This window comes from Epinephelus moara, chromosome 9, assembly GCF_006386435.1.
Source record: "Epinephelus moara isolate mb chromosome 9, YSFRI_EMoa_1.0, whole genome shotgun sequence".
In the NCBI taxonomy this organism is placed as follows: Eukaryota; Metazoa; Chordata; class Actinopteri; order Perciformes; family Serranidae; genus Epinephelus; species Epinephelus moara.
Genome location: NC_065514.1, coordinates 33,656,626 through 33,670,636, shown reverse-complemented (window position 1 = coordinate 33,670,636; position 14,011 = coordinate 33,656,626). Strand labels below are relative to the sequence as shown.

Below are 14,011 nucleotides of genomic sequence, written 5' to 3'. Positions count from 1 at the left end.
ATCTGTGTGTGTGTGCGTGTGTGTGAGAGAGAGTGTGCGCGTCTGTGTGAAATTTTGACTGACTTAACGAGTTGTTTTCCGACATGAGGGGGTATTCTTGAATTTTCCCAGTCAGAAAGAGTTTTTCTGATTATGCCGACGTCACTTGAACGCAGCATTCACTGCAGGCCATTCAGGTCTCANCCGACATGAGGGGGTATTCTTGAATTTTCCCAGTCAGAAAGAGTTTTTCTGATTATGCCGACGTCACTTGAACGCAGCATTCACTGCAGGCCATTCAGGTCTCATAGTGGGAGTGGGGCACTGCCGTGCTGACAAAATTATATATGTTATCGGGGCTATTCGTCATGTTATCGGACTTATCGGAGTGACGTAATAATTTCCTGTTATCGGCCCGATAGTTATCGTGCACCCCTACTATCATGTGTTTAAATAACTTATTAGACAGACATACACAGAGAGGAGGTGACGTTTAGAGAGCAAGCCCAAATAAGCAACTCCACTTTAGAAACAAGCCCTAAGTCGCGGCTCATCAGTGGACCTGGCAAGTGGCAACCCTGCGGCTTGTCCTCCTCACATTTCTTCCGTCCTCCTGCGTGCTGACGTGGGACGTATCCTGCCTCTCATTGGCTGATGCTCTTTGTCAGTCGTGTCAGGCTTCTCCAGTTTACTAGCATGCCAGATATCCAGTCCCAGTCACAGATGAGGGGGCGACTTGCTCGTAGGCTTGTTCACACATGAGGACTCGTCGTGGCAGACTATCTGCCGATTCTACTCCAACCCAAGGTGGCTCTCAAGATCCTTTGCGACGTCAAAATCACGGTGAAAATCGTGTAATGTGAACTAGGCTTTAGACGTGCCATGCCACGCAGAGCTGCACCAGAGATGGACCCTCTCGAGAGTAGGTCCACAAGCCTCAAGCAGGTAGTTGTGATGTCCTGCTGACAGCAGGCAACCCCCGACGACCTTGCTTCTCCCCCACAAACAAGCCGTGTGTGTTGCGAGACTACTCACCTCTGTCTGCGCGAGACCAGAGAGAAGTGCTTTTTTAAAAGTCTCTGTGTGCTCAGCTCTCGGTACTTTTGTAGATTCTAACTGAATCTCTGTGGTTTGGAGTTTAGTTTCTCTCCTTATTTGAACCCTGTGTCCTGTTTTTACTTAAGATATCTGCTTTATTTTATTGCTTTATGTTTGCTATCCACCGTATTAGAAGTTGTGTGAAGTTGCTGCTCAAAAACTCAGCATTTCCTTATTTTGCTGCTTCACAATAAAAGTTTTTACATAACAAAATAACAAGGGACTTTTATTGTGAAGAATCTTTAGGAAATCAAATGTGTTTATCACTGAATTAGCGGAACTCTGTTAGCAGCTTTTCTTCAATAAAGGCAAGTCTAATAATACTGCAGGGAGGAAGAGTCCAGGCAGAAACAGTCACAGTGAGATGTTGATGAAGAGCTGCAGACAACAGGCTCTTACTGCACCTCTGCAAACAGCTCACTGCCAACATGTAAACTTCTTTTACCTGCCCTGCTGTGGACAACACATGCAGCAAAAATAACAGGGGGCTTTAGCCGTTTATCAGCATGCAGCTTTAAAACGTAATCACCCAAGACAAGCCATCATCAGTTAAATACACCTTCAAGTCAGTAGCCCTCTTGTAATAGAAATGCAAATCCCTGCCATGCTGGGCTGATGGCCTTCGCCAAACCAAGCCAGCCCATGACTGCTGAAAAGGTGTACACGTATATTCTCTGATGTGATACTGCCAGGCTCAGCACTGTGAGCTACTTCTGTAATAACTGTGTGTAAAGTGACTCTTATGTTATTAGCAGTGAGCACTGTATGGTCGCATCGAGCTGCTTGATGGATGCTAGAACATTTCATGTCATAAGAAGTGCTGTTCACCTTGCATTCCTTTCATGCTGGGCTGCAGTCTCTTTGAACCAGTTTACACAGGCCTGCATACTGCGCATGGTGTGAGCTCCATCCAAGAAGTAGGTGACTGGTCCATGTTTCAGAGTCTGATTCCTCCCGGGCCACTCCGTGTCGGCCAGCCCTGAGACAAAACACACATAACCTCACTGGATGATGTCACATTAAGCCTGCTAACTGTTAAATGTTGGATTTCTATAAATCCTGATTTACAACGATCACAACTACCAGTAGCACTGAGGCTCTCTGACATTCGAAGAGTTTTACTGTGTATTCATCACAGAAACAGGACAGGATGTTTTTACATAATCAAGATGTCAGCTGTGGTTGTTCTTGGCTGCACAGTGACGTACTTTTTTATCAGGTGGATGGATTTCAAGTCAAACTGATTTTGCTTATTTGCTGCTAATGTTACAGAAACATTCATGTTTGCAGAAGCCCAAATGTGTGCATTGGCTGTTTACTCCTGACTGTTAATTTTAATTGTTTTATGTTGAAGTATTGAATTAGCTCAGTCAGAGATCTACAGCGCAGCATAGGAATGATCTTCATCCTGATCTAATTTTGACAGTGACTGATTGTTCTTTAGGACTCACCTTTTACCATGATGGGGCTGGGCTTGAAGGAAGTCGCCTGCAGTCCCCTAGTCTCAACAGTGGTGGAGGGAAAGCTTTTAACTGTTGAGAGAGGACATGTTGCTGTGAAAACTTTTCAGACATGGAAAACACAACACTGATGTCTGTTTGTGTTTTGTTTCCCCATTCACACACACAGGTGTCAGTTATGGCTGTTTTTTAGACATTACAGGACATTTACAGAAAGTGCCACAATACTTACATGATATTTAGCACCTGGTTAACTGTGACTGCACAAGGGGTTTACTTTAACTTTCTTTTGCCCAACACAGTGAGGCAGGAAATTATTTTTACAGCCTGATCTGATTTGAGAAGAATCTCAAGAACAACATTGGCTCATTAAAAGGACAGTTCACCTAAAATCAAAAACACATATTTTTCCTCTTACCTGTTCTGCTTTTTATAAGTATAGAACGTTTTGGTGCGAGTTGCAGAGTGTTGGAGATATCGGTCGTAGAGATGTCTGCCCTTTCTCCATTCTAATGGAACTAGATGGCACTCAGCATGTTGTGCTCAAAATGCCATTTTTTTTTTTTGAAAAGCTTAACAGAAATGTCTCTTTCCAGAAATCATAATGTGGTAACTCAAGATAATGCACAGACCGTATTGTGAGCAGTTTCATGTAGGAACTATTTTCTTTTTTTTCTTCTATTTTCTACCAAACTACAACTGCCTCCCGAATGACTGCGCAGAAGGAAGCGTGCATCTACTCATGGACAACAGGTTTGTGCTGGTGACCGACCGAGAGGTAAACAATAATGGCAACCTCCTCGGCTAAGCTGTAGCATTAGCTAGCTCAGTAGTGCTAGGTGAGCTAGCAGTAGGTGCATATTTCCTTCTGCATGCGGTTGGCGGTTGTAGTTCGGAAGAGAGAAAACAGCTCCTTTGTGAAACTGCTCACAACAAGGTCTGTGGATTATCTTGAGTAACTGGGTCATGATTTCTGGAGAGAGACATTGCTGTTGAGTTTTTCCAGATGTATTTTTTTTGGTGCTTTGAGCACCACAAGCAGAGTGCCATCTAGTTTCATTATATTGGAGAGAGGGCAGACATCTGTATGGACGATATCACCAACACTCAGCAACTCACACCAAAACAATCTAGATTGATGCATAGCAGCTAAGGTGAGAGGAAAATATACGTTTTTGACACTGAGGTGAACTGTCCCTTTTGCGATGTTTTATAAGTTGATGAAGTTATTTTGTATTTCATAACTAAGTTATGACAATTGAGAAACACATCTATTATAGTGTTTCTAAAAAGGTGGACCAAGGCATGTGTTTAATCTCTTTATATTTAACCTGTGCTGCTGTGGTCTTTATGTCTAACCCAGCCAAATTGCTGTTTAATATGAAAGTGATTCAGGCATTTATTCAGTCTTGAGACCAACATAAATTGCTACCAAATTTACACAACAAGTTGTAATGGTAGCCACACCAAAAAGATTTGTCCTGATCCACAGAGTGGTAGCCTCTCATTTGAACCGATAGAGTTTAAATGTTAGTAGACAACCCATCCTACCTGGCAGGCATCTTTTCTGCAGCCAAGTGTGACTCAGCTGGAGAGCCAGGGAGGCGTTTGAGCGCTGATGCTGCCCTGCCAGACCCAGACGCAAAGGTCCACAGTCTGCCTTGTAGTCCTCTAGCTCTGGACACACCCACAGAGGACACTACAACAACAGGTCAGACTGCATTACAGAAAACTGAGCAGCCAGAGGACAGATATTATTTAAAGCTTAATTCACCCAGGGACATTTCATTGAGCAATTCCTGACTGAAAATACTGCATTAGTCTGAATGATCACTTACTCTGATCTCTTTGGCCCTGTTCCTGAGCATAGCCATGGCGTCTTCTGGCTGTCTGACTGTAAAGGCCGGAACACCAGGCTGGAAAAAACATCATTTACAGCCAGTGAGATGACAGAGCAGAGGAGAAGTAGACTAATACTTTATAATGAGTAATTTTATTTGAAAGAACTTGAATCTTAATTCAAGTATGAAGAAATCTATAATTCCAATGCACATCTTATGTTTTTTCTTAACCTTGAAAATAGTGGTTTCACAAATAAAAAACAAAAAAATCCCAAACAAACTAACAAAAAATACTTAACTCAAGGTCTTCTTGCAAGCTTTTACTGGAATTTCGAAACAAATCTCTGTCTTCCTCAGTGGATGGAGTTTGCTCAGTTTTCATGGAGATCTAAGCGGCTGGGTTCTACTAAAAATCGTGGCTACATGACTACATCAACAACTAAACATTCAACATCATTTCTATCTCCATGACAACAGAGCAAATCCCATCTGCTGATGAAGACTGTACAATTAAGCTGAAAGCACAAAATGCTGAAATAGTCCAATAACAGGGACACATTACTGATGTTTACACCCAACATAACTTGAAGTAGGGATATTCCTGACGACTAATTTCCCTGACGACTAAACGAAAATTTAAATTAAGACTAGTCAACTAGTCTAAAAAAAGGAAAACACTCAGAAAACGTCAAAAGTCAAAATATATTGTGTGCACTAAGAGCCCTTTGAAGCCTTTAATCACAATCTTCAACAACCATGTCGGATTCTAAACGGCACTTAAGTATGAGACACTTTGTGCTGTGCGGTATAAATGTGAACCACTAAAATAACATCTAAAATAAATAAATTGCCTCTGAAATGTGGGGCACATTGAACCTTGCAGATTATCCGACAAAAATGATAGCAATTCACTTTAAAGTTAATAAAACAATATCTAAATCAGAATTAAATTTCGGCTGAACTGAGAGGCATTTTGCGCCATGTAGTACTGCCAAACCGTGCTGGTTTTGCAAGAGGACATCTCTCTTATTTCCCACCATGCCATTTTAAAACTCCAGTCAACTTGAGCATTACCGCGGGAAGGGGGGACTGCTGTCTTATGGATCTGTAGTACCCACTAGTGGCGGGTGGCTGCATGACAGTTAAGCGGCATTGTACATTAATAAAACACTAATTGGTTGAACCAACTAATGTTTCTGGTGCCGACTAGTGAGGGGGCGGACGTTTAATTGTTTAAATGTCTAATCGCGTGCATCCCTACCTTAAAGATGCCTCCTTTTTGCCAGGCGATCTTTTCTATGGTGTCTCCAAGAATCTGAGTGTGGTCTATACCCAGGGAGGAGATGCCACACACCCACGGCCTCCTATGTAAACACAAACAAAGAGAAGAAAAGGCACTGGTCAAATTTTATTACAACTCTGATAAAGTAAAAACACAACTTTATGGTGACAGTATATCAGTAACTACAGGTGGTCATAAAGCATCTTGCTAAGCAACAATGTGACTTGGTGAATCCGATCTAACCCTTTAAAATACCAAAGTCACACAACACAAACAAACTGATCGTGGTGGTAGTAGACCAGAAGCTCCTGTGTACAGAGAGGTAAAATTACTGTTTTTGTCAATGGAGTTTGGCTCTGAAGAGAGCATATATTAAGTTTCTCTCTCTGGACAGTACAAAGTATACAACTAGATAAATGAGACTTAGATTTTACTGCACGAGTTGGGTGAGTTAAAAAAAGATGTTTTGATATAATTTTGCTTTTGTTAAACTCAGTCCCCTTTTACTCCAATTCATCAACAATTTTCTCATTTTTTGGATTCTTAGTTCACTGTGGAGGGCTAAAACAAAGTTTTCTTTATGTGTTCCACGTAATATAGGGTGAGTAATTCATTCACAAATGGTCATTTGTGAGGTGAAGTATTCCTTAAAGAAGCCTCTACATCCAATTTCACCTTCAAGTTTGCATCTGTATCTGTTGTGGAGATCTACTGATATTCATGGATAAAACAAAAAGTGCACATTTAGATTTTTTTTCTCTTGTTGTATGTGGTTTGACACTGAAAATTAAAATTCTGTAGGATATTTTGCTAAATTCTAAGAACTGCCTAGGTTTTTGCCGATTTAGTTGGGAAGTCTGTTATTTTTGTACACTTCAACAAAGCCATTTTTGGGGTTCAATATCTTCATAAATATAACTCCTAAAGCAATGACATTTGGTAGGGGCACAGGTATAACAGTGTGCATCAGATTCAAATGATTGACAGGCAAGCAGATGTTATATTTTTCATTACTGGCCCTTGAAAATGGAAAAAGGACAAAATGAGTGGTTTTGGAGCCTCAGGCAATCCCCTTAAGTGTAAAAATATGGATGTTTCAATATTTTCTGCTAATATTTATTTTTATTTAACCTTTATTTAACCAACTGCTAATATACAGTGTTAGACTGGTGTTGTACCAAATTTTAAGGGCTCCAACATCAGGTTTCCCACACATTCATTTATTTGTGGTAGCCCACCACAATTATAACATCTACCACCACATTTTGATTTTCTATTTTTGGAGCCGAACTGTTCATCGGATGCGCTATTGGAATATGTATACTGCTCGGTTATTTATTGCTCCACACTCTCAAAGTGCGTGTGTAGTCTGGCCACAGACGGAGCAGCAGAACACCAGGCGCAGTGAAAGTGAAACCTAGCCGTTCATTGCGCTGGGTCTAAGTTTGCTTCCACTGACAAAAAGCTCATCCATCAATCTCATCTGATCAGCTCTGATGGATCGACTGATCAATTCAGTCACGCACAACCAAAGCTAAAGTGTCATTCTCTAATATGTAAGATATTAATGCTCTTTAACAGACAGTCTTTGATCACAAGTGTTTGATTTGTCCTCTGCTCTGAAACTTGAGTCATTTTACAACAAATGGATATCAAAGTTAAATGTAATTTGTGATGTAGAAAGTAAAGAGGTGAGCAAATTACAGTCACATCATAAATACTGAGTCTTACCTTATGATGTTGGTGCAGTCATATGCTCCACCAATCCCAACTTCAATTACAGCTAAATCCACCTGAACAAAGAACACAGTTGTTTTAAATCAGGCAAAATAGTAACACTTTTTGCCCTGCTCACCGGCTTGCGAATGGTGATGTCAGTTGATCAGTCTTTCGATCAAACACACTGACACTGACAAAACATTTCAACAATTACAGGCCATAACGCCAGGACATTTACCAAGAGGAACCTTCTCCATTTTGGACAGTCTTCAAGCTTTTGTGACACTGCACACGAGTGAAAACAAACAGCCAGAATGACTCATCTCTGATGAAAAGTTTTCTTCTTATGTATATGTGTTATCCCCTAGAAACACTGAGTTCCTATTTTTTTGTGTGCCAGCGTACCTTCTCCTGAAGAAACACATGAAAGGCCAAGATGGTGAGGAAACGAAAGTATGCCGGCATCGTCCCTCCATGAGCAGCCTGAAGAGGTTAAAGAAATAGAGTTACTATATCATTTGTTTGCGAAGTTTCTATGCAAATAGAAATATATACCAGTAATGCTAGGTTAATACCAGTTAATGCTTTTAAGTGTAGAATATTTCTGACTACAGCACCTTAGAAAAAATTCCGCTAGAATATGTTCTTGTTTGTAGAAAGAACAGTCCTGTAGTCTATCGCTTTGCTTTCAGCTTATTCATCTCAGTGCCAGTGTCTTTGTGAAAGCACCACTGCGTCAAAAACTAAGTTTCAAATTCAACACATGGTGCTTTAAAATTGCACAGATCAATATATTCATATAAACAACAGGTCAAATGACTGTCTAATGTGAAGGGCGTTTGTAGTGATGAATACAGAGAATGATCATTCCCCTCAGCTCTTCAGAGGTTACTTTCAGCATTCAGCATTTTAGTTTTACAGCCCACATCTTCACTGTTTAGCAAAAGCCCCAATCCCACTGCACAAAAAACTCACCAACACCCAACATCTGGCTTTTTTTATTAAACAGGAAAAGATACAATTGGCATTCGATCGCGCGTCAAATGACTCTGAAGTAGTCACAGGTATTTATCGGCTCCAGGTCTGATTGGAAGTGATGGAAATATGACAACCAAGTGGACACTCTAAATTTAGCCCCTTTGCTGGCACAATGCAATGAGACACAGCTACAAAATACCGCCCGTCTCCATCTAAGCAGTGCTCAAAAATCAATCCAAATTAGCCGGCACCAAGTTTGATAGAGAGACTGAAAAAGTAAGGGATATAAAAAGAAGTAACCATCATAAGGGCATGTGTCTGCATAGCATTTTTTTCTTAAGCGCCACCATCTTTTATTAATTGTTCCCAATGAAGAGAGTGTATACAGATGCAGACGGCCACTTAAAGACAGAGCGCTGCATCCACCTGTGTTTTTCAGAGCGCTTTGGCTTTTTTTGTGCAGCCTCTCCGAGCGCTTCTAGTTGAATATCTCTGAAGTTTTCAGAAAGGTGCTGGTGACATCACTACCACTTCTTCAGCTAGACCAGCTGTCCACTGTCACAGCAAAGACACAAATGCTTGTTAGTGGGAGCAGATCCGCCGAACAGTGAATGTTTATCACCACGCGCTTTGTAAGCTTGTTAACTGTGTAGTCATCCTTCTGTTAATGTAGCATTACATTAGCTACCTAGCTAAAATTAGTGTCAAGATATTGTTGTCGTAGAAACAAAACCTGCAGGACATAATTGAAAACAGCACTGGAAGAGCTTTTTTTTACGAAGGGCTCCCCAGGACTAAACAACCTAACAATTTCGCTGGCCTCCAAAGGCGCTGGTGACGTCACTACTGCTCATTTAGCTACTGTATGATGTGTCAGACAGAAACCATCACAACAAAGATAGAAAAGCATAGAAGCAGATCCGCCAGACACTGAATGTTGCTAGTGAGTGTTGTACTTTTATCACTGTACATATGACATCAAACGTGACAAGTTGTGTTACAAAAAAATGCACATTCATACCCCAATTTTGATGAAAGAAGCAGTATAACTCTCTGCACTCTTTTTTTTTTAAGCCACGGATGTGTTTGGTGAAAAAGCACTGATAAACCAACAGTACACTTGCTGTCAAGCACCCAGACAGACACAGTCAGCGACTAGCTAGTGAACATAGCGGAGCATTTAGCAGCTAGAGAGTCAAATATTTCCCTCAGGAGATGATAGAGGCCCAAACAGAGCTGAAAGGCCAGTTAATATTGGACTATCTAACCATCAGGTGGATAACCTGAGACACAACTTCAAATGAATGCTTATGTTACTCTGTGTCTGATGAACGGCAACTGTGTGCTGACACATTCCACATATCGACTTTAAACACTGATAATGTGTCAGATGTATTTATAGCTCTGTGCACTCATAAAAGAACACCCAACTGGAGTAAACTTGTGAATGGACAGTCCATCCATCATTGTAACTGCTCAAATGTCCCATTTCCAATTACAGTAAATACAGTCATTTTCACAATTCTTTGATTATCTCAGAGCTGTGTCACTTCTAAATGGCATGATTTTTTAAAATGACTGACCAAATGTGTCTGAAGCATTCAGGGCGCCTTCATATTAGGTACGATTGATTCATACCACGCCTGAGTATGACTGCCGGGGCAGTTTCCACTCCCCTGCCAGTCAGCGCCCCCCTTATGTAATGGTAGGGGAAACACTGCTACTATTGTTTACTCCTGCATGTATACAGTCAATCGGACCCAAACTGGCTGAGGCACTCTGCACATGCTCCACAGTTGCTGTCCTGGGCTATCACCACCTATTGTAGCAGAGTCAGACATACTTCGGTCAATAAATCAATTCCCCTACTGTGCTTGTATACCGGGACAAGGGCAGTAGTCCAATTGAATGGCCCAGTCGAGCTATAACCGCAGCTCAACGTAACTGTAAGTGTACACAGTGTTCACACTAATCAAATGCTCTGGACTTTGTGGTCAAGTGCACTCTGCTCCGGGCCTGGGGCCCTGATGTGAAAGCCTCCTTAATGAGTCAAACTGCACACTGACCGCTGGTAATGTGATAAAGCACACTGTCACATGAGGGTCATGCTCATCCGGACATGAGGAGTCTTATTTTCTACTGACTGAATTACAACCTGTGACAGTGATAATCCAGGCTGAAGCTCTACTCAGGCTGGGAATACAAACAGGACGCACAGTCAGATAAAATGCCACAGACATCACTCCTCAGAATGCCAGCTGTCACTTTTAGGACAGCTGATTAAAGATTAATCTGTTGAATCATTTAATGAATTCAATGAGTAGCCATGATTATTCTGGCAGTCAGGTTTCTGTCCAACCAGTCCATTTTCAGTTAGAAACCAGTTAAAGAGCTGTGTTTTAAAACTATGCATCTTTGCCATGACCTACCTTAGTTTCATCCAGCCGTCCATAAACCTGCCAGAAGTATTTAGTGAAGAGCTCTTTTCCAATGGGCTGTCCGTTGATTCGGATCCTCTCCCTGACTTGTACCAAATGTGGGGAACTACGACCAGAAAATAAACATCAAAAGAGGTTGTTAAGCCACTTTTCACTGGCTGAGTATAAGAAAATAAATACCTTGGCAAAGTGCATCAATATAGATGTTAAATCTGCATTACACATGTAATTATGAATTTTGTTATTAGAACGATGTTCTATCTCAAAATGAATGTGTCCATGTATAGTATTCTAAATTAAATGTATGTAATGATACATGATGTTAAACAGTATACTCTACAAGGAAACATGCTCAGTCTCTCCACCTGCCACTGATTGTTTTTTCCAGGCTACTCAGACTATTTCTCTATTTTTACCTGCAAGGATCTTTACTAGGTGATCGAACTAATGGATTACAAAGTACAAAATGTATTGATTATTATCAGTACTGTTGAGGAAGTTAGCCTCATGTTTTACTGTGGAAGTGGGCTTCCAGTGTAGCTGGGTGATGTGAAGGAATGAATAACTTAAAAACAAGCCATACCACAGTATTGTTAAAATAATATAATTTCACTGCTGGAAAGATGGTCTTTTCATAAAAGTGAGGTGTCAATGCAGTAGAAAGATGCAAATACTTTTGAAAATGGTATTAATGACCAAAGAAAACAGAGGAAAAGGACTGCAGCATTCACTTTTTCTCAAGAGCATTACAATAGCAATTTTTATTTACATTTTTCTGAAAACATTTAAGGTGAGAAAGAGGCAACACAATAACAAAATCTTATATATCTCAGCACTGCTTAGTTTTACCATTTGATCTCAGTTTTTTGAGCCTCCGTTTTCACTATGCAGGAAGCAGTATGGTGCCGACTATCTCTTCAAAAACTCTCGTATTGCAGCTAAACAACACTAAAATATATTTCTGAAAACATTTTGGGTGAGAAATAGGCGGTACAGTCATAGAACCTTGGTTTTTATTTGATCAACACATTTGATTAGTTTTGGTTGGAGTTTGAGAGACAGAGACAGAGAGAGAGAGGGGTGGGTCCGTCTCTTGAACACCTTCTATACTCTGTTTGTGGTGGCAGCAAGGGTGGTGGGCAATACGAATATGCTTAAGTACAGCCTGTAGTTTGAATAACAGCTGGGAGTGCCAGCAAAATGTATCATCCGGTGGAGTTTGGCTGGGAGGGGAGCAGGGAGATCTAGGCACTGGTTAGATGGAGGGAAGATTACTACAGTTCTTTTACACATACTACCCACATTATTATGATAAAAAGCTGGTTGAAAAATCAGCAAAGTACCCCTTTAAGTATTCATATATTGCTTAACCCAAGCTTTGAGCACTGTTTTGCATAATGACCTTTAAACTTCAGAATGCCAAAGGTAGGATGCACAGGCTACAGAGAAAATATTTTCAGAATCTAAATGAGCAAACTGGGAAGAATAATTATAATAATTTGAGTGGACAAGTACAGATAAAGAAACACTTCAATGTGTTTCAAAAATTGCTTTTTTATTCCATATTCATTAGTGATAATGTGTATTTGGATAATTATCTGTATTGAAGTTAGACCCACCTTAACATGTGGCTGATATCAACTAACAGCTAGTTTTGGATTTCTTGTGTGTCTTGAACAGGTTGTCATCTAAAAGCAAGGTGTTCAAAGAACTGATCCTCATCCAGGCCTGTCTGGGTTTAAACTGACCAACCCTGGGATATCCTGGTGGATGAGTGGTTTGGGACTTTTGCCACGTGACCGCAATGTCGACAGTTTGATATCTTATTCCGCTCTATTCTTGTGTTTCTGTAACTCTATCAAATAAAAGGCAAAGCAAAGAAAATCTTGATCCATCCTAAACCCCATTCCATTTTAGTTCCTGTAGCTATGTTGGACAGCTTTCTATCAACAATATGGTGGTGTCTCTTCTGTAGAGAACCTGCTGTGGGGTGATAGCCTGGATTTTGTGAGAGAAATGTAACGTGATTCAAGAACGAATAGGAGGGGGTTCAGAACGCCATTAAAAGGATTTATTCATGATAGAAGACTCAATCCGCAAAACAGAGCAAAAAATAACTAAAAGCTAAGAGCAGTCTGCTGTACAGTAGAGACCTGACGATGGTTTTACAGTGGAAACCGCATAAAGTGGTGTCATGTCTGTCCAAGTCAAATCGATCACTATAAGTGGATGATTATTGTAACTAATTTTTTTCCTTGTTTTTTTTCCATTTCTTGTGCAGATTACCATCTAATTGACTTTTATATGTTTACTATATGAATTAAAGTAATGAAAACAGACAGCTTAGCTATTAACTAAATTTTGCTGACTGGTTCAAAGTACACTACAGCTGTTTTATAACAGGGATATAATAGGCATTATCAACCTACGTCATGAGGGCGGCTTCGACCACCTGTGGACATTCTAGCTGTCTTAAGCTTCAAAGAGACTATGTTTTTGACTGAGAGAAAATTGTTTTCTTTTTCCTGTTGTGATTTCAGTGTGCAGACAGTGCATTCCCCTTGGGTCCTTTCATGTATGACACGACATCTTGATTACTATATGCTAATTATTTACACAGCATTTGTATCGGAACAATTCTGTCTCCAGCTTTTTGATCACTATAAGCAGTTTTTAGTGTTCTGACATTTCTTCTCAATGGCTGCTTTTTAAAGAACCTGCACAGTAACGGTCTAACCACACAGGTGATTTAACATTATTTGGATTAATGATTACAGCTCATCTCAGGAGTGTGTGGGTGAGTGCCAACAGTATTTCATTGGCATAGTCACTCTCATGTTTTGTTGCACCTGCTAGGGTGGGATAAATTACACCTTTATCAATCATTCTTATTGGTGCATGGAGTTCAGTGACCTCACATAATCCCAAGCATATGCTGCATTCATGCAGCATCAGCGAGAACAGGTAGAACAGGAAGAACACCTGTTACTCCGATTTGGGAGTGTTAATACTGCCGCTGGGTGCTATAGCTCAGGGTTCAACGCTAAGGTTTTTTTTCACTTGCCCGGTCGGGCAAGTTGGTCAGAGATCTACTTGCCCGAAGTCAGTTTTTACTTGCCCTATAAAAATTGTTTAATTTAAGCGGCTATCAAATAACAAAGACTGCAGTTATTTTTATGTTATGTAATCTTTATTCACACTGTATTTATTAATTAA

At 40.5% G+C, this 14,011-nt stretch overlaps 1 protein-coding gene across 2 annotated transcripts in view; it reads right to left on the bottom strand.

The window, feature by feature from the left end:
- The window catches only part of fpgs (folylpolyglutamate synthase), a 28,292-nt gene that overhangs the window by 8,474 nt on the left and 5,807 nt on the right, over positions 1–14,011 (bottom strand). For both annotated transcript variants that reach the window (XM_050052886.1, XM_050052887.1), the window contains exons 5-12: positions 10,787–10,901; positions 7,785–7,862; positions 7,392–7,453; positions 5,640–5,742; positions 4,376–4,453; positions 4,089–4,236; positions 2,529–2,609; positions 1,906–2,056 (exon numbers count right to left, since the gene is read on the bottom strand). In XM_050052886.1, the coding sequence (XP_049908843.1) occupies positions 1,906–2,056; positions 2,529–2,609; positions 4,089–4,236; positions 4,376–4,453; positions 5,640–5,742; positions 7,392–7,453; positions 7,785–7,862; positions 10,787–10,901 (816 nt within the window). The remainder of the gene's footprint in view (positions 1–1,905; positions 2,057–2,528; positions 2,610–4,088; positions 4,237–4,375; positions 4,454–5,639; positions 5,743–7,391; positions 7,454–7,784; positions 7,863–10,786; positions 10,902–14,011) is intronic.